General features: G+C 37.1%; 1 protein-coding gene across 1 annotated transcript in view; it reads left to right on the top strand.

Moving 5' to 3' along the window:
- Positions 1 to 1,188: 1,188 nt before the first annotated feature.
- Positions 1,189 to 25,997, top strand: part of LOC128652506 (E3 SUMO-protein ligase RanBP2) — a 715,575-nt gene continuing 690,766 nt past the window's right edge. Inside the window, exons 1-4 of the mRNA XM_053705441.1 lie at positions 1,189 to 1,380; positions 3,790 to 3,857; positions 9,218 to 9,329; positions 11,353 to 11,505. Coding sequence (XP_053561416.1) covers positions 1,309 to 1,380; positions 3,790 to 3,857; positions 9,218 to 9,329; positions 11,353 to 11,505 — 405 coding nt within the window. The 5' untranslated portion in view covers positions 1,189 to 1,308. The remainder of the gene's footprint in view (positions 1,381 to 3,789; positions 3,858 to 9,217; positions 9,330 to 11,352; positions 11,506 to 25,997) is intronic.

The following is a 25,997-nucleotide window of genomic DNA, read 5'->3' as shown; positions in this document are numbered from 1 at the left end:
AACTTAGTTTTTTTATTTCACAGGTAAGTTTTTATTTATTTTAAGATAGGGATATTGTAATTTTAATTTAAAGTTAGGGGGTGATATGTTTAGGGGTTAATAGTTTAATTTAGTTTTTTGCGATGTGGGGGGCTGTCGGTTTAGGGGTTAATAGGTTTATTTAGTGGCGGTGATGTGGGAGGCCAGAGGTTTAGGGGTTAATAACTTTATTTAGTGGCGGCAATGTCAGGGAGCGGTGGAATAGAGGTTAATAACTTTATTTAGGTGGCAGTGATGTCGGGAGCGGCAGATTAGGGGTCAATAAATTTATGTAGGTGTCGGGACAGCAGATTAGGGGTGTTTAGACGTGGGGTTTATGTTAGGCTTAAACATAACTTTCCCCCCCCATAGACATCAATGGGGTTGAATTACACCGATCGCCATTCCGCGCTTCAAGTGTTAGTTTTTTTCTAACACGCTTTCCCCATTAATGTCTATGGGGAAAGCGTGCACGAGCATGTATTCTCAGAACTTGGATTTTGTGCGGTATGGAGCTCATCGCAACCATATCGCCTGCACAAGGTGGCTTTTTAAAAACTTGTAATGGCAGCGCTATGAAGGGTGAAATAACACAACTTTTGTTGCGTTCGTTTCGCATCTTCTATAGCGCAAAACTTGTAATCTAGGTGTCTGAAATTTGACAGCAAGCAAGTGAAGTGCTTTTGTGAGTTTAACGCAAAATCGCCTTTTTAATGGCATTATACACCAACTACACTTGAAAAATGCAAAGGCTTTTTTCCATTTAACAAATCATTCAATTACACCCACAACCACAAGAATACTTAGAAAAGTTTGTCACTCCACTTGATTTTAAATATTGACTACAAAATTCAAGCGTGATTTTACGCAAACCAATTGGTTCGTTTGGTTTTGAATAGGCGCCATAGAAATAATTCGGAGCCTTTATCGTTCAGACTATTTTTCGTTTTGATAGAATCCCAAAATGAAGAGAATACACACATTACAGAACGCAGAATCGTATTTTATACAAACTAATAACGCAGTGTCGAAATTATGTCCTAATTTTAAATAAAGTTTTATTTCAATAAAAAAAAAGCGTCTGGTAATGACATCACTTTCCAGGCACTAAACTATCAGCACCTCCTTTTCCGCCCTTTACGGGCAACTTTGCGTCAGGCGACTGGGATTCACTTCCGGTTCGTGGTTATCTGTGTGTGAGCGCGATTCGGGAAGTTTGATTCTGTGCATTTTGTGAGTTGGGGCCGAGTGGCCACAACCGGAGAATCGTTGCTAGATTTTACAGACAAGATGAGGAGAAGCAAAGCGGAGATTCACAAATATATAGAGAGCGCACAGAATAGTGCGGCATCTCCACGGGAGGTGAGGCAGCAGCATACAGGGCGCAATGTGTTCTAGCCGGCTACACCGCCCCCTTATTTATGCTGTGTTGTGTTGTATATGTGCGGCCTTGTTTACAGTCATGTGGGGCTAATGGCTTTGTCAAAGCAATGATCTGAACCTGTCAGTTGCCCACTGTAACACCCGCGTTCTTTACAGCAGAACATGACACATTTCTGGAGCCAGTGTCCCTTATATTTCCTTTGATAATTCTGTATATAGAAATCTTGTCTAATAAATGTGTGGCTGGCTTCTTCATTTTTTACATACGTTTCTACCTTTAATATAGTTTTGTCAACCTTTAAAAAATTACATGTTATATAACCCTTATATGGGCATGGCTAGCAAAACATTTCCATTATGTCCAGGACAATGAGTGGCTGTTTTATATCAAAACAGATACAAAAACATCCAAGTATAATTTTAGGGGTCACGCTCCTTGGATTTGTCAAAAGGAGCAGATTGTACTCTTGTTGGTTTCTAGTGACATTGGGCCTGTAATCCTTCTGTTCTGTCATTATTGTACCCACTGTGTGGCAAAGATAATCCATACTTTTAAAAACAGTATAGCTTGAAAACTTTAAAGGGACACGAAGACAACTTTTTTCCCCATGATTCAGACAGAACATGCAACTTTCTAGTTTACTCCTCTTATCAATTTTTCTTCATTCTCTTGGTATCTTTATTTGAAGAAGCATGGATGTAAGCTCAAGAGCCAACCCATTTTTGGTTCTGCACCCTGGGTAGAGCTTGCTTAAATGGTGGCTACATTTAGCCACAAGTTAGCAAGCGCTACCAAAGTGCTGAACTAAAAATGTGCTTGCTCCTAAGCTTACATTCCTGCTTCAAATAAAGATACCAAGAGAAACGAAGACAAATTGAGTAAATTGGAAAGATTTTTACAATTGTATGCTCTGTCTGAATCATAAAAAATATATTTGGGTTTCATATTAATTTAATGCTATAAAATCATTTTAAAATGTCTGATCAACAGAAAATAGCAGAATCTAATTTGTCACTGAATCATACCTGTTATAGAACTTTTTTTTACTTATAAAAGAACACAAAATGTATTTTGTTTTTGTCAGGGACACTGTTCCAAATCAGTTTTACAATATAAACCTTGAACAAAGAAAGCATAATAGCAAAATATTGCTTTTTTTTTTAAATTCTATTCCCTTATCACCAGCTGATGCTCTCCCCTTGTTTTTTTTTGTGTGAAGCTGTTACTTACGTTCTCTGATAAGACTATACCTAGTTGTATTTAAAGGGATTTGAAAATTTCTCTTTCAGGATTCATAGCATGCAATTTTAAACAACTTTCTAATTTTACTTCTATTATTAATTTTTTTCTTCGCTCTCTTGGTATCTTGTTGAGAAGAATCGACGTTTTCTTAGGTGCCGGCCCATTTCTGGAGCACTATATAGCAACAGTTTAGCAAGAATGGTTTCCATTTGCAAGAGCATAGATGGCAGCACTATATCTTGCCTTGTAGTTTTTCCAGATGCCTACCTAGTTATCTCTTCTACACAGAATATCATGAGAACAAAACAAATTTGATTATAGGAGTATATTGTAAACCTAAAATGGCATGCTCTGTCTGAATCACAAAATAATTTTTGGGTTTCTTTTCTCTCTAATATAGGTTCAGTGCGCATGATTGCGTTGAGAAGATTGACATGTCAATGATACCATTGCAATAATAATAAATTATGTTTTAGAACCATTACATGGAATTAAAATGACATGACACTCATTGTAATTACTAAACCTTTCTATAGTATTTTAATTAACATATTAGCCAAGTGTGATACCTTTATGAATTAACTGACAACTTGTTTGCTGCAATTGTCTTTGAGTACCTAAACTCCTCCCCCCCCCCCCCACTATTTTCCTTATTTAGAGATGCCAGTCCTTAACTTGACTTGGAGTAGACCAGGATTGTTTTTATTTTGCAAGCGTTGCATTTTTTCCTCCCATAAGGCCAGTTAGGGGATCGATATGTAGCAAGAAAGGCTTGTGATATTTACAGTGTGCGCTTCAGTTCTTGTTCAGCTGAAAAACTCAGAGGGAAAGGGGCAAAATAATGATACAGATTTTTTTTTTTTTTTAAAAGTACACACAAATATTTGTTTTGTGTCCATTCAGTGTTCTTAAAATAGATGGGTTTCAGTATGCAAAAAATAAGTGCCTTTTACAGCAATGATAAGTTTGCTTAAAAATTATAGAAATGTGTTGGTTGTCCTGTTTTTTTTTTTTTTTTTAATTTCCATAATCCATATTAGTCTGCTAACCTTTATACAACAGTGATTCACCATCTAATATTTTATTATATTATTAGTTATTGATTTAAAGTGTAGTGGCCTAAAACATTTTTTTTTCTTTTTCAGAAATCTATGAAGGGGTTTCTTTTTGCAAAACTTTATTACGAAGCAAAAGAATATGACCTAGCTAAAAGGTAAATGTATTTTGACTTTAAATTGCTATCATACATTTTTCGAAGGATTGACGTTTATTTGAACTTCAGTGGAGTCAACAATATAGTTTTGAGGAGCCAAAGAATGAGCTTTGATTTGAAAAACAAACATAGCTCAGCATCTGATGCAACCCTCCTGGGTAGTGCACGCTGGACTGGGGCCCACGGCCAGGTCCCAAGTATGTATAGCACAAAGTTCACGTCCACAGCACTATTGATTCGGGAAAACTTTCAATGAAGCATTCAGGCAAGTAAAAAAACAAATGCGGTGTTTCGTGCTCACACGCCTTTAATCATACATGATTAAGGGTGTGTGAGCCCGAAACGTCGCTTTTGCTTGTCTGTATGCTTCATTAAAAGTTTTCCCGAATCAATAGTGCCGTGGACGTGAACTTTTTGATTTGAAAAAGGTTGACACAAAATAACATCATGTACATGTGATAATGTAAATGTAATAGAAAACGTTATATTGGGTGTTGTTTTATAATCTCTAGATTTATTTAGGTAGAGTATTCAAAAAGCTTTGACCCTTTGCAGCCGTTGTGGAAATAAGTCCAATGTAAGAGCAACAGTATTCTCAAACAACACACGAGTTATAATATCTGATATTTTTAAAGTTGCAGGATGATAATCTTCAAAAAATCCTGTTGCAATAAATATGAACATATAAATAAATAAATAAATAAATAAATTAAACAAAGTATCTAATAATTTGTAATAAGTTACAATATAAGTGTTACAAGACAACCTGAGTAGGAATTCTTAGCATTTTCGTAAACTGAAAGTCCCCACCTTCTTCTTTAAAGCGATAGGTCAAAAATGAAATGTGCATAGGTGCATTTCAATTTGAAATAGCATTTTTGCAATATACTTCAATTAGCAAAATTCTTCTATTAAATTATTATTACTGTTTTCTGTGCACATATCCCGTGAGGGCCTGTGCTATTTATACACCACACCTTACCAGAGGGTCAGCAGTAACTTCTATGACAAAAATTAAGTCTTAAAGGGATACTAAACACAATTTTTTTTCATGATTTAGATAGAGCATGCAATTTTAAGCAACTTTCTAATTTACTCCTATTATCATTTTTTCTTCGTACTGTTATCTTTATTTGAAAAAGCAGGAATGTAAAGTTAGGAGATGGCTCATTTTTGGTTTAGCATCTGGGTAGAGCTTGCTAATTGGTTTGCTACATTTAGCCACCAATCAGCAAGCTCTACCTATGTGCTGAACTAAAAATAGGCCGACTCTTTAGCTTTACATTCCTGATTTTGCAAATAAAGATAGCATGAGAATATAGAAAACTTGTTAAGAGTGAATTAGAAAGTTGCTTAAAATTGCATGCTCTATCTGAATCATGAAAAAAAAATATGGGTTTAGTATCCCTTTTAAGAAGCAATACACTGCCCTGTCACATTTCTGAGCATAGTGTTTTAATACTGGTGCACAGACTCTCACAGGGTGTATATGTGTATCCCGCTGAAAACAGCAATAGCTTTGATTAGAAACATTTTTGCTAATGGAAGTATACTGAAAAAATGCTTATTGCAAATTTGAATGCACACATGCACATTTCATTTTTTACCTTTCTATCCCTTTAAGCAAACTTTAGAAATTTTAGCAGTCTGGCAATATTATTCTGTGTGTCTGGACTCAATGTCAGCACAATAATGGTATCTGGAAATACTTTTTTAATCGGTACTAACTTACTGCTTGATAATGGAGATGGCTATTTTAGAATTGTCACAAGGTTTGAAAACACAGTGTTAAATTTGGTGAAAGGGGAGACCTGCAGTATAGATGTAAATTGTATGTTAATCCTGATCTGGATTACACCAATTAAATTGTCTTTAAAAAGGTTTATTGGATTAACAGTGCTGTACTTTATACAATGGGATATTTCCTCTGTTTATTTATTCACACAATAACCACTATGTAAATGTTACTGTGCAAGTGACATAAGCAATAGATGATGGTTAAAGGGACAGTCAAGGCCAAAAAAACCGTTTATGTTTCAAATAGGGCATGTAATTTTAAACAACTTTCCAATTTACTTTTATCAACAATTTTGCTTTGTTCTCTTGGTATTCTAGTTGAGAGCAATCCTAGGAAGGCTCATATGATAATTTCTAAGCCCTTGAAGGCCGCCTCTAATCACATGCTTTTGTATTTGCTTTTCACAACAGGGGAGAGTAGTTCATGTAAACCATATAGATAGCATTGTGATCACGCCTGTGAGTTGTGGCAGACACTGCACTAATTGGCTAAACTGCAAGTCAATAGATAACTAAAAGTCATGTGATTAGGGGCGGTCAGAAGGTGCTTAGATACAAGATAGTCACAGCAGTAAAAAGTATATTAATATAACTGTGTTGGTTATGCAAAACTGGGGAATGGGTAATAAAGGGATTATCTATCTTTTTAAACAACAAAAATTCTGGTGTTGACTGTCCCTTTAACAGAATTTTGTAGAATTATACTGGAACAGGTTCTAACCCAGTGCTTAAACTGTGCAACGCTATGCACCAGTACTTGCTGATACATGATTACTCATAATCTCCTTTATACAAAGAAATGCAAGCAAGTGAAAAACACTTATTATTTTTTATTATTATTATTATTATTATTATTATATAGCTATATTGGGAATACAAATACCTGACTTGTAAATCCATACCTCGCTTTATTGTGGTCCCCAGATATTGCTCTTTTTTACAAATTGAAGGTTTGTGGCAACCCTGTGTAGAGCAAGTCTATCAGTGCCATTTTTCCAACATGTATACACATAAACACAGATGGGGGGAAAAAAACAAAAAATAAATTATATATATATATATATATATATATATATATATATATATATATATATATATATATATATATATATATATATATATATATATATATATATATATATATATATATATATATATATATATATATATATATATTTTTATTACAGTATGTGCATTGTTTGTTTTTTTTAGACCAATTGCTATTGCACGCTTAACCCTTTCCTGCCGGGGTTAAAGTGTCTACATCGGAACAACTGTTCCGATGTAAACAATTTGAAATCTCACGATCGTGCAAGTGATCCCGAGATTTCAATGATGGGATCGCGTCAGGGTGGCGTCCCTATGATGCTAGGCATGCTCTCCAGACCGCAATCCCACCAGGGAAGCGCCAGTTTCTTCAGGAAAGCCACCAGGTTAGGATGTTGTATTCCGTCCATCGGCGTTAAAGCCCAGAAAAATTTGGACGGAATAAAACGTAACGGCGTTAAAAGGTTAATAGACTACAATATAGTGTAAATATAACTTTTATATGCACTGGTGGGAAAAAAATGAATGTGATATAACTTTATTGCTATATTCGCTTTATTGCGGTGCTCTGGAACTGAACCCGCAATATCTTCAAGGTACGCCTGTATAAACAACCAATTTAATACTATAATTTTAGAACAGTGTTTGACACAGAAATTTTATTATGACTGTTTTTCAAGGAGCCATAAATCTTTGACAAGACTGACACTTCTACAAAATATCAAAATGCTTATTTATGCATCATAAATTATTTTTATGCATCATAAATTATTCACAGGATTGTAAAGGTCTGTATGCAAGATAAATGTTTTGAAATAATTTAAAATGCTTATTTTGTTAGAAAAGATGAATTGTTTTGCAGTTCTAGGACACACCATTTTAAAACCCCTTTGAATGTCACTTGCTTTGCTGGGGTCAGCTAGCAACAGATATAAATGCACTTCGGCACATAGCAACTACTTACTGTTCATTCCACAAACAATTGGGATCCAGAATCCCTGAAAGAGAAATGCTTGGATAGCACTCTGTGCCCAGACTATATAAGTAGAGGCAATGCTAATTAAAATTTAACTTTTATTTGTTTTATTAAAAAATGGGTGAACACAAAAACATTTAAAATTTCTTCTATCGTGAGTAGGTATATGATATGTGAGATCTGTTATTCTCAATTTGGCCTGATACCAATTAATTCATTATTGGGTCTCACTGTATCTTTGATACCATTCAGGAAATAGTTTTATATCGAGGTTGTGGTGTGATTATAGTACACTAGTAGTAACTTATTATTAATCACACTCTAGTCCTGGAGAGTGAATTCTGGCTCTCTTAGTGGAGTCACCTCCCAGATGATAAAGTTACCAAATGGATTATGATATCATATATTGATTCAAACCAACATGCATCCTGTGGCACATTAGCACTCCGTATTGCTGAAAGGGTGGAATGGGACAGTTATGTTCTGACAGGATATAATGATGATCCAATTTATAAGTGGACTGCAATTCGTCTTATATTATGGTGTACACTTTGTATGAATAAAATTGTGCCCAACTCAGTGTCACTGTTATTTATCTCAGGGTGTCTCTATATATATTTTTTATTATTGTCTTCTTGTGGCTTGCATTCACTCATAGGGTGTAATAGTTCTCATGTGCGTTAGATTGCTCATTAAATTTATTGTACTGCTTGCACTTGCTTGAGTTTAAATGCTGTCATTATACACATAGATTGCCTGTAATCTAGCTTGAATGTTTTGCCCACAGTAAGCACCTCATTCCACCATTTGTTGTAGCTGTATTATTTTTATCTTTAATTACAATATAGTTGTCTTGTTATAGAACCTTGTTTTAACATTTGTTATAGCTGTATTATTTGCTTTACTTTTTATATTTAATCCCAATATAACTATCTTATTATAGAACCTTATTCTAATAGTTACTATAACTTTTCAGATTGGCAACTTGTATAAAATGGTATGTTCTGTTAGTGCACACTGTGTTGATTGGATATTCAATTGGGGCTAAAAAATATATGTACAGGAAATTATTCCAAATAGAATTTGTAAGTTTGCCTTAATAGTGACCTTGTTATTTTGTGTGGGGAATACTTACTGTTCATGTTCACAAAATGCACTCCAGCATCTGTGGGGAGTTTGGACACTACCTTTTGTAGAGTTAAATTGCAGGAACATAGGCAAAATAAATAATGCATTTTTAATTGTGCTTAATTAAACCTTTTTTGAGGAATTACATTGAGTTTAATGTCACTTTAATGCTTGCTATACAGCTTTCATCAGAAAAAAGGGGAATGTTTCTTAGTTACCTTTTTTGTTTGAGTGGTTCTACATTAGCTGCCAATATTCAAGACATTTTTATGTGTTCGAGAAATAAACTTTCCTTTCAGCCTTCATTTAGCTTAGTCATTGATGTGCACACAACTGAAATAAACAAATTACTTTGATTTACTGGAGTTCATCATTTTTTTAAAAAAAAAAAAACGTTTTTGGCATTTTTCAGATGTGTTTCTTCATACATAAACGTCCAGGAAAGGGATCCAAAAGCTCACAAATTCCTTGGACATCTTTTTGAGATTGAAGGGAATGTGGAAAAAGCTGTTGGCTGTTACAAGGTATTTAATTATTTTTTTTTACCCCTTTTATTTGTAAAGTTTGTATTATTAGAGCTTTGCATTAGCGTTCATCCTGTATGAAGATTAAAATCTTTTTTTTATTTTTTTTAATAAAAAATAAATATCCAAATGTGTGTGTTTTATAGAATTGACCAGAATAAACATCGTCAAGATTTAACTTATAAAAATTCTCATTCTAGCCATTTGAGATATTGACAATGAAATTGACGTTTTTGTTGAGACCGATATATAAAACAATGTTATATATTATCCAGATTTAATTTAAAAAAATGGTATGATGTGATACAATAAAAGAGGAGGCATTGATGAATTTACAAGAAATAAATTATGATCCACATAATTTTTTTGTGTGTGCAAATTATAAAAACTTCAGTCTTTAGGATGCCATATGGTTGATAGGACCTCTGGGCTTTGTGATTTGTTGTCCAGTAGAATTTCTTAGAATATTTATGACTGACTTCAAATCCTTCTTTATAGGTTGTTGCACAGGTCACTCTACCTATTCTTGGTCTGACTTTAAGCATTATCTGACCAAATTTCTTTACTCAATTCAGGACTTTTATAGGGATATGAAACCCACATTTTTTTTCTTTCACGATTCAGATAGGGCATACAGTTATAAACAACTTTCCAAATTACTACTTTGATCAAATTTGCTTCATTCTCATGTTATCCTTCGTTAAATACTGCAATGCGCTATTTGGGAGCTAGATGGACACAGGTGTGCCAATGGCAAAAGGTCTATATGTGCAACCACCAATCAGCAACTAGCTCCCAGTAGTGCATTGCTGCTCCTGAGCCTACCTATGTATGCTTTTCTGGTCTCTCCACATAAACTTTTGCCAACTGTGTGGCATTATGAAGTTGCTGGGCGAGGGCAGTGTAATACTTTATAATATAAACATTTCTTTTATCTAAAGCACTACTTAATTGCATAATTTAACCTACATTTATTAAATGTGTGCAATAAGCCTGGGAAACATTCAATATTAGCTAATATAAGTACATTGAAAGTTGTTTAAAAATGTATGCTCTGTCTGAATCATAAAAGAAACATTTTGTGTTGCATGTCCCTTTAATACCACTACTAATGCTGTTCAGGTAAGCACTAAGTTTTTTTTTTTTTCTTATGAGGATGTTTTCTTAAAGGGTTATTTTCTTAACTTTAAACAAATGATCTGGTATATTTAAAACAAAGATTAGCTTTAGAATAATATGCAGCTTTCTTTTTAGTTACATTACACTTTTTTTTGTCAATAAACAACTAAAGTTGTAGTTTCCATAATGTGGTCTTTAAATTATTGCAGGATTTAAATTACAGGAAAGGTTTTCCTTTTTACTTTGTAGTTTACTAATTCAGTTACGTTGTAGGTATATTCCACAGAGTGCTATATTTGTACCCTTTTGTCAGTTTCTTACTGATTTTCTGTCAAGATTCCTTTAAGTCCCTGCTAGATCAGTTGATTATAGCAGTAATGTGGTCCTTTTTAACATAAAAAAGCAAAATAATTCAGCACCAGTGTCCAGATAATGTGCTTGCTGCTAGGTCCATGCTTCAGGCCCATAAAGTATATACACAATCCAAAAGGCAGTCCCACCATTCAATAATAGTTATTTATTTAGTACATAAGCAGAAACATGTTTGTGGACTGGATAGGTCTGAAACGTTGCATTTCTGCTTATGTACTAAATAAATAACTATTATTGAATGGTGCGGCTGCCTTTTGGACGTTGTCCTTTTTAACATATTCACAATTTTTTTTTTTTTTTTTTATCACCATTTTGTTAATTTGTTGCTCACTGGAAGGAGAGGTAGGTTGGCAAAAGCTGGAGTGTTTTTTTTTGTTTCAAAGTTCTAAGCAGGTGTCCAACTGCAGATGTATTTTTTGGATATGCAAAAATGATTTACGTGTTTTGCAACAGTGTACTGCTGCAAATAAAATACCACTGTGCTTCTTTTACCAATAACTTTTTTTTTTTTTTTGGGTTATTGTATTTGCAGCGTTCTGTGGAGTTGAACCCCACTCAAAAAGAACTTATCCTTAAAATTGCGGAATTGTTGTGTACTTTAAATGTCACAGATGGCAAAGCAAAATACTGGGTTGAAAGAGCATCTAAATTATTCCCTGGGAGTCCTGCTGTTTTCAGACTTAAGGTAAGTTTCACATTTATTTCTCTACTTTACATATTGTTACTGCTTTCTATTGGCTTTTGTTGCATTGTCTCTTCTGACTGCTTAACACACACACAAACTCCTACAGCACTCTGTTCTTTACCTGGGCACATTTTGTTTAATTGAAACAAACAGTTTAGGAATTTTTTTTTTTTTTTTTTTTTTTTTGAGATAAAATTACTCCTCTGATATAAACCTCTCTACTCAGGTGAGATGATATAAAATGATCCTCCAGCACAGCGAGATTCCTAGTAAAATTCTAAAAAGCCAGATTTTTGTCTAATTGGCATTCCTTGCTTTTCTGTATGTGAAGGAGACAAGTCCAGTGCCAATATAGCACTGCATGGCATGAGTTCTGCTGCATTTATTATTATCAGGTATTTGTAGAATGCCAACAGATTTCGCAGCGCTATTTTCACTTTGTGCATTGTATTTTGTTTCACTTTACACTTCAGATTAACTTTTATTACATTTAAACTTTGCACTTTCTAATTTGCATTTCATTTGTATACAGTAGTGTATTTCTAATTGGGATTTTTACAAATTCTGATTATGCTTTCACAGTTTCTGTGTAACTTTAACAAGTCAGGCTCATACTTTGTATATTTTTGTGTATGTTTTACAAATTACATTGCACTTTGTATTCCTTCTAGTTAAAATAAAACTGAAACTGACAGTTTCAGTTTCCCAGAGAGCTTCATTTTCTGTGGGCCTGATAAACAAAGATTCTCTAGATTGGAGATAAATTATAGTGCAGACTTCACAGGGGCTGAAAAAAAAAGATGGAACATAGAAAATTATGAGACTGTCTGATATACAGAATATCACAGGGTAGTAGGCTTGCCGCATCAGCCATGTTTTCCTCGACACTTATGAGTTACACATGCTGCAGGGTGTGCAGGGGGCAACATGCACTGCTCACCTGGATAGCACTATTCATGTTCTTCCCTGCACACCATGCAGCATGTGTAGCGAATAAGTTTCCAGGAAAACATGGCCGATGTGGCAACCCTACAGAGGGGGAGAGAGGTTAATAGAACCCCTGGGGCTGATATGAATTCTGTTTTACAGGAATATAAATTAAACTGAAATGTTTTCACTACAATTTAACTTGCTTTTGCCAATAGTTTAGTACAGGGCTCTTCAAAGGGTTGCACCGTTCACTCTAAGGCAGGTCTAATTAGGCCCTGCTGCACAAACTCACTATCCAATAGTCTTTCATTAGACATAACATTATTTGTATTGGCCTATAGCAGAGGTATCAAACTCAAAGTATCTGATGGCCACTGGCCCAACTGTTGTTCTCCCATGGGGGCTGCTTGAACTAAGTGCGTGCTCCAGAACTGGATATACTAAGAAATGGAAGAGACCAAGTAGTAGTGCATGGTGGGAGTTGTAGCCCACAATATACATACAGTTATCTATATTTATTTTTTGAGTGCCAAATGAAGTGATCATCTTGGAACTATGTAGCAACGTAAAAAGAGACATTTACCCAACCCAGGGCGTGGTGGGAGTCAACACTGGATGCTTGTCTTTATATTTATCTTGTGAGTGCCTTTATAGAATATAAACTAAGTTATATATACGTTTTAGAACCCTAAAAAAGGGAGGGCCAGATTAAACTATTTTAAGGGCCGCATTTGGCCCTGGGGCTGGTACTTTGAGACCACTGGCCTATAGTATCCTCTATGCCTTTGACTTTCTGGAACTACTTTTCCTGTATTTCATTGCATTTGACCCCTCCCTATTGTGCTTGGTTTGCTGCGCGGGAGTGCATTGGTGGGAGTCCTTGCTGGCTGTGTGGCCACGCAAAGAAGAATTTGGAGCTGGGTGAGATATTAAGGGAACCAGGAAAGAGTGTATGTTTGCTAAGGGATTGTTGTTATATTTTGAACTCTGTGGTGTGTGAGGGCCTGGCAGTGGTAAGCGGCTGTGAGAGTCACTGATATCAGGGCGAAGTTAGAGGACTGTGTGGGGACATGTGAGAGCCTATGGGGGAGGTGTATAAAAGAGGCTCTATTGCAGTCATATGACTGGTCTAAAAAGATTTGTCCCAAGGTTTTAGATATAATAGGCCCTGATATGGGACTCAGTCTGTAAGTTACTGTCTATCGTGGTGGTGAATAGTAGGGGCCTGCTTAGAATAATAAATAAAAATGGGTAACAACAAAGCTCTTAATCTATAAATCTTGAACAGTTGGGGGTCCTAATCTGTATGTGGCCATAACCTGGTTAAAGGGACAAGTCAATACCTGGATTTTTGTTGTTTAAAAAGATAGATAATCCCTCTATTAACCATTCCCAAGTTTTGCATAACCAACAGTTATATTAATATACTTTTTACCTCTGTAATTACCTTGTATCTAAGCCTCTGCAAACTGCCACCTTATTTTAGTTCTTTTGACAGACTTGCATTTTAGCCAATCAGTGCTCACTCCTAGGTAATTTCACGTGCGTGAGCTCAATGTTATCTATATGAAACACATGAACTTCTCTAGTGGTGAAACACTGTCAAAATACATTGTTTAGACGTGGCCTACAAGGTCTAATAAATTAGCATATGAACCTCCTAGGTTTAGCTTTTAACTAAGAATACCAAGAGAACAAAGCAAAATTGTTGATAAAAGTAAATTGGAAAGTTGTTTAAAATGACATGCCCTATTTGAATCATTAAATTTTTTTTTTAATTTTTTTTTAACTTTTTTGGTTTATGAAAATGTTCTCTGTTTATAATAAAACATTATCTGTGTCGCTAGTATTGGTAAATACGCCATCTTATTTTTCAGCTCTAAGGGTACTTTTTAAAGACAATACTGAAAGGAGCAGACAGAGTTAGAGGGCTTAAATCTATGCACAATGGTACATACATACAATCTACTTTGTAACAAAATATTTTTATATTTTGTATATTTGCATGTCTGCAAATAATACACAATCTTCTCCATGAATCAGTAATATAAACACCTAGATTTTTGTATATTATATTGACTATATTCTGGATTGGTTTACCGAAAAAGATAGTGTTGAATAGTCCAGTGGAGGTTATAAGAATGTACAGTAAGAGTGTAGGATATGCTATCACAATGATTAAATAACCTCAAAGGACCAGTAAATAATGTACATTTGAATAATCAACAAATGCAAGATAACAAGACAATGCAATAGCACTTAGTCTGGACTTCAAATGAGTAGTAGATCCCCCCCCCCAAAAAAAAAAGTGTAAATAAAGACACTGCACATTTTGTAAATGGAAGTAAATAGGAAAGTTGTTTCAAATTGAATGCTCCATCTGATTCATGAAAGTTTGAATGTCCCCTTTTTTTAAAGGGACATTCCAGTTTAAAAATATTTTTTTTCTAAATAAACAGTAATTTTTACCTTTAACTGTTGAATACTTTTTAAACACGATTACACAGTTTCACATAGCAAACCTAAGTTTATGTCATGCTAAGTTTTGTAAATTAGAAGGGGTCTCTGCAAACACTCAAGGTAAAAGTGACCAAGATTCTAGACTAATCCTAACACACAGCTTTAACAAAACAGAGCACTTTATTTGTTTATCTGTATAACTATAAACACCACTTGCACTATCTAAACACTTTATCCCTTCTCCTTTTTTTACGAGTAATTACTGGCATGTTCAGCATTGTTATCTGAGAAAAGACAAATCGGTCTGTGTTATTTGGTATGTGAGTGTGAGTGGTGTGTGTTTATTACCTTTTACAACACTTAAAGGGACATTATACACTTTTTTCTTTGCATAAATGTTTTGTAGATGATCTATTGATATAGCCCATAAAGTTTTTATTTTAAAGGGGGGGGCAGTGTCTTATTTCCAGCTGCCTTTTCAACAGAGCTCAACTGAGAGCTTCTAAGTAAGTTTTTAAACAGTTTTATACTGGATTTTTATATCAGTATCTGCATCTTATTCTTTATAGTAGTGTCTACTACATGCAGTTATATGAAAATTAGTGTATACTGTCCCTTTAAGTTTGACTGCAATCAAGAATAAAGTAGGCACACATTTTAGTCACTTCCTTTCAAAATTTTCAGACCAAGCATAACAATATGGTCGTGAAGCTATGTGGGATCATTGCAATGGTTCTTGAAGGGGAAAACAGTTTGAAGAACCCTGGTTTAGTATTTTATGTCTGTTAAATACGTGTATTGGGAATTTTGATCCTAATTTGTTAAAGTAACACACAAACTTTCAAGAATTTGTAAAATCACTGCTAGATCTAAATGTATTAAAATATAAAATAAGGGGGGCGGAGCCAGCAGCCTAACAGGGAAGACGTGCTTGAGAGTGTTCCTGCTGTATTTTATCAAATATGACGGTGAATTTTGGACTGATCCTCTGAAATTTGCCCCAAAATCCAGCCTAACATCTGCAGGATGTTTTTTACAACATTAGTGTCAGAAAACTAAGCAGATTCCGCCGAAGAGACGTGGAAAATTGATTCTCAGATTACTTCTAGCCGACTGAGAGATGTGGGTGTCATCTTGAAAATATCTGAAGGCCCGAAGGGAACAAGATTAGCGACATCGGAGAGAGACAGTTAAAAGTTAAATACCTTCGCAGTCTCCTGATCATCAGTGCTTCCTCCGATCACTAGAGTTGAGTGGCTACGTGGGAACTGTTCTGCTCCCTATCTACTTACCCTATCATGGAGAAGCCTCACGCATCTTTACGGACCCTTCTTGAGGATATAGGACGCAAGATGGATGCTTGTTATGAGGAGCTCTCGGTACTATGTAAGAATACCATCAGGTCAGATCCCATGATGGCCACTCAAAGTTTACTACGAACCCCCATCAGGGCAGCATAGTCCTACAAATTCACCGGAGCTACTTACAGGTGTTGGAGATGTGTCGGATGGTGCCCCTTGTCGTGCAGTTGCCGGTGCATATATGAGACCGTCACAAATCATTTGTAGCGAGCTTATGGCTCTTCAGAACCTGGGTCACACCGGGAATGTTAAGGTCATTCGTTGGGAGGAGATCGAGAAATGGAGACAGATTGTTACAACGGTGATCTCTATACCTCAAGCTAACAGCCCGGAGCACATACCAGGAGATTAGGTGTGTGTGCCTAATGATCTAACCGATATTCAGATCGATCAGAAAAGCTCCATAGTTTGCTTTATCAGCAGTTGCACCAGTGCTCTTATCAAAAGGGGAGTAGGTTAGCAGCTATGGACTTTGGTGATGTACGCTGTGCTGGTGTAAAGGGACAAATAAGCAGTGTCTTCTGGCTTACCATTTTTAGGCTGGACTTTGTACAATAATGAGTTTGATATTGCTTGTGTGCTACATTATTAGCATTTAGTTTGGATTATGTATGTATGTAGGGTAGCACGCATATTTTGTTAGCCCATACGCTCCCTTAAGTGTGGAGGTCTCTGTGCTTTATATTTACCATCCTTAATATTATTATGGTCTTATGTGGCACTGAGGTTTTTCTGTATAGTACATGAGTTTGATAAGTATTGTTATATTATCCTATGTTAAATGTAAAACCGGGATTCACATTTATATCTTCCTGAAATAAGTTAAATGTTTGCTAGTTTAATCTATTTAAGTGTCAACTCGTACATAGCTTGATCTTTATTAGTTTCAACTCTAATACAATACCGACCCAGACGCTTGAATATTCTTTTAAAATATTTCTTCTGTGTTATGTCTGAATAAGCAGGCATCTGCCAGTCATATTATAAGCTAAGGAGGTATAGTTACTCGTGCCCCCTTCAGTTAGCTCCACTACTCACTTTCCTCCTTTATGCCTGGCACTAGTTTAATAATCTACTTTGTTATTTGCATGCTTTTTTAGCAGCATTATTATATTTCTCACCAGGTCTATTACAAACTTGCAATAAGTGTACCGCACTGCATGTTGAAATGTTTTAAATGTATTTAAGGTGAAACTATTGTTGTTGTACCTACCTACTTAATAACCTTATTTAGTTAATAACTGGTTTGATGGCGATCAGATTTATTCAGTCGCTTTTTGTAGGGATGGTTTGGTGGTGCTTAGTGTATTTTTTTGTTTGTACATTTTCATAGTTTTATGTAAGATTATATGTGTGACTCTCATCCCTAGTTTCTCTATAGCTTGGTCCACACTTGGCATGTACAGAAACTCCCCTGTAGTGTTCTATTTTATATTGCTGCAGGTAAACTCCATTACATTTTATATTTGTCTAACCACAACATGAGTAATCCAAACTGTTTCCTGCCTGTGCGGTGCTGTTGGCGGCCGAGACGGTACCCTATAGAGGTGTTATGGGATACTGACCTAGACACTCTGGTGTTGCCCTATTTCCTAGATCTATACTTATGCTTACTACCTGGTAAGACACAATGCGTAATTTACATTTTAGCTTCTTATCATGTTGTGACCCATATTGCCTTATGATAATGTGAGAGAGGCATAGCAAATCCATAGCCTGAATATACGTTTACAGGGTTGTTTAAAGTGTACTCATGCCCAAAAAGACTAAACATCTTTAGGTCTAATTTGGAGAGGCTTTTGCACACTGTTACTGTTTATAAACCAGTATCTCTATACGTTATGGATATATATATATATATATATATATATATATATATATATATATATATATATATATATATATATATATATATATATATATACATATCTCTCATATACGCTATTTACATTTAGGACTAACTTCACAATAAGTGTCAATACTACATGCTAAAGATTAACACCCCCCCCCCCCTCCAAGATATGGCTCCTGTCTTCTCCATTTTCTTAGAATACCCCCCCCCCCCCCTTTACACTAACGTGGATCTTTGTTGCTTCTCACCCATTTTAGTATTTGTTTATCAGGGGTATTGTTATTTACACATTTTAAAGCGGTGTTTACCCGCTGTTATCCTTTTACTTTGACATGTATAAATTATGTGGTGATCATCCTAAGAATATTGTTTATCGCTATTCTTAATTTTATAAAGCAAGGTTCTCAAGCTATTGTTAATTAAGTATTGTGCAATTGTCATGTGTTGTACTAATTGAAGACATTTTATCTTGTTTATGTACAATATTTAATCTGACATTTGCTGATGTTTATGTTTAACAATTCTCAAGATTATTTAATAAAAAAAATAAAAATAAAATAGTGAAAAGCTTAAATGTAATAGCTCTTAAAGGACCCAATATGAAGTGTAAAGTAATATAAAATACAAAGTGTAAGTGTAATAAAACTAATATCATGCAGTGCTTTATTGCACGGTCTTGTCTCTCCTACACATACAGAATAGAGAGATATCTCAGTGTTGGATGGTTCAGCCCTTTTTTCTTTTAGCATTGTGAGTTCAGCCCTTGTGATATCTGCACTACAATTTCTCTCTAAGCAGGAGAATCTTTTAGCATTGTGCCTTTAGTCACCTTATCACATTTCTTCTTACCCTATTTCAAAAACAGTTTTAGCTCTTCATTTGGCTTGTTTGTGGGAAAAATACCATGTACAACTGGGAAACCTGTGTTTTTATTGTCTGTGTTATAGGTAAAGTCATATATTGGGTAATCCTAGGATTACCTGGGTAAAACAGACAATACCCAAGCGGCTGTGGGTAAAGCCAATGTATGATCATAAACCCCTCACAATGCGGAGTCACTGCATCAAACATAAATAGCATGCACTGCAATTCCCCCATCTTCACACTATATCTATATCTATCTAATCTAATCTAATCATATCTCTTGTAAAGGTGTATCCAGTCCATGGGTTCATCCATTACTTGTGGGATATTCTCCTTCCCAACAGGAAGCTGCAAGAGGACACCCACAGCAGAGCTGTCTATATAGCTCCTCCCCTAACTGCCACCCCCAGTCATTCTCTTGCAGCTTTCGACAAGAAAGGAAGTATCAAGAGATATGTGGTGACTTAGTGTAGTTTTTACGTTCAATCAAGAGTTTGTTATTTTTAAACGGTACCAGCGTTGTACGTTTTTACTCTCAGGCAGAAATTGGAAGAAGAATTCTGCCTGGAGGTTTGATGCTCTTAGCGGTTTGTAACTAAGGTCCTTTGCTGTTCTCACACATAACTGAAGAGTATGGAAAGAAAACTTCAGTTGGGGGGACGGTCTGCAGATTACCTGCTTTGAGGTATGTTCAGTATATTTTTTTTCTAGAGAGATAAGGTCTAGAAAATGCTGACGGTGCCTGGTATATTTGAGGTAAGCCTGATACAGTGATTTAACGACTGGGATCATGCTTGCAAAAAAAGGTAATATTCATGTTAATACTCATTTCTCCAACATTGGTGTGTCCGGTCCACGGCGTCATCCTTACTTGTGGGAATATCTCTTCCCCAACAGGAAATGGCAAAGAGTCCCAGCAAAGCTGGCCATATAGTCCCTCCTAGGCTCCGCCCACCCCGTCATTCTCTTTGCCGTTGCACAGGCAACATCTCCATGGAGATGGTTAAGAGTTTTTTGATATGTATTTCCACCGTTTCCTCTCATTCCCAGGCTGGTAGCGAGGATCAAACAGGAGAGGGCCTCGGTGATCTTGATAGCTCCTGCGTGGCCACGCAGGACTTGGTATGCAGACCTGGTGAATATGTCATCGGTTCCACCATGGAAGCTACCTTTGAGACAGGACCTTCTTGTTCAGGGTCCATTCGAACATCCAAATCTGGTCTCCCTCCAGCTGACGGCTTGGAGATTGAACGCTTGATTCTATCAAAGCGTGGGTTTTCAGATTCTGTGATAGATACTCTGGTTCAAGCCAGAAAACCGGTAACTAGAAAGATTTACCATAAAATATGGAAAAGATATATCTGTTGGTGTGAATCCAAAGGATTCCCATGGAATAAGATAAAAATTCCTAAGATTCTCTCCTTTCTACAAGAAGGTTTGGAGAAAGGATTATCTGCAAGTTCTCTAAAGGGACAGATCTCTGCTTTATCTGTCTTACTACACAAAAGACTGGCAGCTGTGCCAGATGTTCAAGCATTTGTTCAGGCTCTGGTTAGGATCAAGCCTGTTTACAGACCTTTGACTCCTCCCTGGAGTCTAAATCTAGTTCTTTCAGTTCTTCAAGGGGTTCCGTTTGAACCTTTACATTCCATAGATATTAAGTTACTATCTTGGAAAGTTTTGTTTTTGGTTGCTATTTCTTCTGCTAGAAGAGTTTCAGAGGTATCTGCTCTGCAGTGTTCTCCGCCCTATCTGGTGTTCCATGCAGATAAGGTGGTTTTGCGTACTAAGCCTGGTTTTCTTCCAAAGGTTGTTTCTAACAAGAATATTAACCAGGAGATAGTTGTACCTTCTTTATGTCCGAATCCAGTTTCAAAGAAGGAACGTTTGTTACACAATTTGGACGTAGTCCGTGCTCTAAAATTCTATTTAGAGGCTACAAAAGATTTCAGACAAACATCTTCTTTGTTTGTTGTCTATTCTGGTAAAAGGAGAGGTCAAAAAGCGACTTCTACCTCTCTTTCCTTTTGGCTTAAAAGCATCATCCGATTGGCTTATGAGACTGCCGGACGGCAGCCTCCTGAAAGAATCACAGCTCACTCCACTAGGGCTGTGGCTTCCACATGGGCCTTCAAGAACGAGGCTTCTGTTGACCAGATATGTAAGGCAGCGACTTGGTCTTCACTGCACACTTTTGCCAAATTTTACAAATTTGATACTTTTGCTTCTTCGGAGGCTATTTTTGGGAGACAGGTTTTGCAAGCCGTGGTGCCTTCCGTTTAGGTAACCTGATTTGCTCCCTCCCTTCATCCGTGTCCTAAAGCTTTGGTATTGGTTCCCACAAGTAAGGATGACGCCGTGGACCTGACACACCAATGTTGGAGAAAACAGAATTTATGCTTACCTGATAAATTACTTTCTCCAACGGTGTGTCCGGTCCACGGCCCGCCCTGGTTTTTTAATCAGGTCTGATGAATTATTTTCTCTAACTACAGTCACCACGGTACCATATGGTTTCTCCTATATTTTTCCTCCTGTCCGTCGGTCGAATGACTGGGGTGGGCGGAGCCTAGGAGGGACTATATGGCCAGCTTTGCTGGGACTCTTTGCCATTTCCTGTTGGGGAAGAGATATTCCCACAAGTAAGGATGACGCCGTGGACCGGACACACCGTTGGAGAAAGTAATTTATCAGGTAAACATAAATTCTGTTTTTACTTAGTGTAAAAACGTTTGTATGGTTTATAGAAAAAACGTTTTTTTTCTCTGAGGGTGATAAATCTTTATTTGGGGCCTAGTTTTCCACATGGCTAGTTAGATTACTCCTAGGAGTACTTTTTTAAGGCCCTCTGACATTGAGTGCATGGTGGGAGGGGCCTATTTTCGCGCTCTAAATGCACAGTTGTTTTACAGACTGAGACATCCAGCTTCCCTAAAGGAGTCCTCTGGTATCTAGGACCACTATAGAGGTTTTTTTTCCTGCAAAGGGCAGGTAGGAGCCACAGCAGAGCTGTGGCAGTGTGTTTGACTGTTAACGGTTTTAACGTTTTTCTAATCCGTTTTTGGGCCTAAGGGGTTAATCATCCATTTGCAAGTGGGTGCAATGCTGCTTTAGTCCCTTATACACACTGTAAAAATTTCGTAGAGTTTACTACTTTTTTTCACTGTTTTGCAGTTTATGTGGTAGTTTTCTTCTGTTAAGTGTGATCAGTCCACGGGTCATCATTACTTCTGGGATATTAACTCCTCCCCAACAGGAAGTGCAAGAGGATTCACCCAGCAGAGCTGCATATAGCTCCTCCCCTCTACGTCACTCCCAGTCATTCTCTTGCACCCAACGACTAGATAGGAGGTGTGAGAGGGCTATGGTGATTATACTTAGTTTTATATCTTCAATCAAAAGTTTGTTATTTTAAAATAGCACCGGAGTGTGTTATTACCTCTCTGGCAGAGTTTGAAGAAGAATCTACCAGAGTTTTTGCTATGATTTTAGCCGGAGTAGTTAAGATCATATTGCTGTTTCTCGGCCATCTGAGGAGAGGTAAACTTCAGATCAGGGGACAGCGGGCAGATGAATCTGCATAGAGGTATGTAGCAGCTTTTATTTTCTGACAATGGAATTGATGAGAAAATCCTGCCATACCGATATAATGTCATGTATGTATACTTTACACTTCAGTATTCTGGGGAATGGTACTTCACTAGAATTACACTGTAAGAAGTACATTAAGCTGTTTAATAACTAGAAATTATGTTTAACGTTTTTGCTGGAATGTAAAATCGTTTTCATTTACTGAGGTACTGAGTGAATAAATGTTTGGGCACCATTTTTCCACTTGGCAGTTGCTTAATCTGTTTTCTGACAGTTTCTGTTCTCTCTCACTGCTGTGTGTGAGGGGGAAGGGCCGTTTTTTTGGCGCCTTTTCTATGCATCAGTTATTTCAGTCAGCAGCTCATTGTATTTCCTGCATGATCCAGTTCATCTCTACAGAACTCAGGGGTCTTCAAACTTATTTTGAGGGAGGTAATTTCTCTCAGCAGAGCTGTGAGAATTATAGTTGACTGTGATAAAAAACGTTTATTCTGTAATTGTTTCCTGCTTTCAGAATTTGTTATCTTTGCTATTGGGATTAAACCTTTGCTAAAGTTGTGTTGTTTACAAGGATTGAGGCTATAACTGTTTCAATTTATTAATTTTCAACTGTCATAGATTTTCTGTGCTTCTTAAAGGCACAGTACGTTTTTAATATTATTCTAATTGAATTGTATTCTAAGTTGCAAGTTTATTTGCTAGTGTGTTAAACATGTCTGAGTCAGAGGAAGATACCTGTGTCATTTGTTGCAATGCCAAAGTGGAGCCCAATAGAAATTTATGTACTAACTGTATTGATGCTACTTTAAATAAAAGTCAATCTGTACAAATTGAACAAATTTCACCAAACAACGAGGGGAGAGTTATGCCGACTAACTCGCCTCACGTGCCAGTAGCTGCATCTCCCGCTCGGGAGGTGCGTGATATTGTAGCGCCGAGTACATCTGGCCGGCCATTACAAATCACATTACAGGATATGGCTTCTGTTATGACTGAAGTTTTGGCTAAATTACCAGAACTAAGAGGTAAGCGTGATCACTCTGGGGTGAGAACAGAGTGCGCTGATAATATTAGGGCCATGTCAGATACTGCGTCACAGGTTGCAGAACATGAGGACGGAGAACTTCATTCTGTGGGTGACGGTTCTGATCCAAACAGACTGGATTCAGATATTTCAAATTTAAACTGGAAAACCTCCGTGTATTACTAGGGGAGGTGTTAGCGGCTCTGAATGATTGTAACACAGTTGCAATACCAGAGAAAATGTGTAGGTTGGATAAATATTTTGCGGTACCGACGAGTACTGAGGTTTTTCCTATACCTAAGAGACTTACTGAAATTGTTTCTAAGGAGTGGGATAGACCCGGTGTGCCGTTCTCACCCCCTCCGATATTTAGAAAAATGTTTCCAATAGACGCCACCACACGGGACTTATGGCAAGCGGTCCCTAAGGTAGAGGGAGCAGTTTCTACTTTAGCTAAGCGTACCACTATCCCGGTGGAGGATAGCTGTGCTTTTTCAGATCCAATGGATAAAAAATTAGAGGGTTACTGTCAGCCGCTCTGGAATCAATCCGGGATGTAACCCAACTGCTAGCGTGAATTGAAAGCACACGCTAGCACACTGAGAAATATCCAGGACGTGACCCACTCAGGAAGCAGATTAGAAGATAACAAAAATGAATATTGTTCCAGAATGCAGGAAAGCCACAAAGGATAAAACGTCCCTTTAAGTAGTACAAAGAACAAAAAGGAAATGCTCTTACTTTGAAGCTTCTGAAAAAGGTCCTCTTTAGCAGGCTTGTAAAACAAAGGAAAAGTTCTCTTTTGCAGCTTGTAAAAGTATAATGTCCCTTTAAGCAGGTTTATAACAAACAGAAAGGCAAAGTTCTCTTTTGCAGCTTGTAAAAGTAAATGTCCCTTTTAAGCAGGTGTATAACAAACAGAAAGGCAAAGTTCTCTTTTGCAGCTTGTAAAAGTATAATGTCCCTTTAAGCAGGTTTATAACAAACAGAAAGGCAAAGTTCTCTTTTGCAGCTTGTAAAAGTAAATGTCCCTTTTAAGCAGGTGTATAACAAACAGAAAGGCAAAGTTCTCTTTTGCAGCTTGTAAAAGTAAATGTCCCTTTTAAGCAGGTGTATAACAAACAGAAAGGCAAAGTTCTCTTTTGCAGCTTGTAAAAGTAAAATGTCCCTTTAAGCAGGTCTTGTTTAACAAAGAATAGGTTTAAAGGTAAAGGCCAAAGCAAGGTCAGGCAGGCAGAAGTCGGCATCCAAATATCAGCAAAAGGTATAGGCAAAAGACAGGGTCAGGCAAGCAGAAGTCGGCATCCAAGTGTCAGCAAAAGGGTAATAGCTACAGGCAAGGTCAGGCAGGCAGAAGTCAATGTCCAAATATCAGCAAGTAGGGATTAGGCAAGAGGCTTGGTCAGGCAGGCAGAAGTCGGTACACAGAAGAATAAAACTGATATGGTACTCACAATCCAGGGAAACAAACAAACGGGCCCAGATTCAGATCTCCCGCCGAGATTTAAAGGGCAGGAGCGTAACCGTCATCAGAGGGGTGTGAGAGAAAGCGTCATGTTGCTAAGCAACATGACGTCAGAGACACAGAGGAGTTCCGGGAGCCGCGGCGACACGGCGATGAACGGAAGCGCTCATGACAGCACCCCCTCCTCAAGGGCCCCTCCGGGGGACAGGACCAGGTCTATCAGGATGAGTCTTGTGGAAGGTCTTGACCAATATTGGAGCATTTACTTGATGAGCAGGTTCCCAAGAACGTTCCGTGACTGGATAACCCTTCCAATGAATGAGATAATACAATTTCTTGCCCCGCAATTTGGAATCTAGAATATGGCTGATCTCAAACTCAGGATGTCCATGCACCAATAACGGTGGAGGTTTAGAAAAAGGCTTAGAATACCTGTTAATCATCACAGGTTTTAAAAGAGAAACATGGAATACCGGATGGACTTTGAGAGACTTGGGTAAAGCTACCCGATAAGCAGTGGAACATACCTGACCCAGTATTCGGAAAGGACCCACATATCGTGGTCCCAATTTGTTAGAAGGTTGTTTCAGGCGAAGAAATCGAGAGGAAATCCAAACTTTATCACCAGGGCGATATTTGGGAGCCTTTTTCCGTCGAAGATCCGAAAAGAACTTGTAACGTCTAGAAGTTACAGAAAGAATACGATGTATCTTCTGCCAATGTCGAGTTAATCTTCGGGCTGTAAGATCAGAAGCAGGATTCACTGTGGAGGAAGTATGCAAAGGGAACGTCCTAGGCTGATATCCGTAAGCTGCATGAAAAGGAGAAGTCTGAAGGGAGGAATTGTACCGGGCATTATGGGCCAATTCAGCCAAAGGAAGGTAAGAAGTCCAGTTAGAATGATAATGATCCACATAATGTCTAAGATATGTTTCAAGACACTGG

Source organism: Bombina bombina, chromosome 3 (genome assembly GCF_027579735.1).
Source record: "Bombina bombina isolate aBomBom1 chromosome 3, aBomBom1.pri, whole genome shotgun sequence".
NCBI classification, from domain to species: Eukaryota; Metazoa; Chordata; class Amphibia; order Anura; family Bombinatoridae; genus Bombina; species Bombina bombina.
The sequence above is the reverse complement of the archived record's forward strand: the minus strand, read 5'-3'. Positions and strand labels throughout refer to the sequence as shown.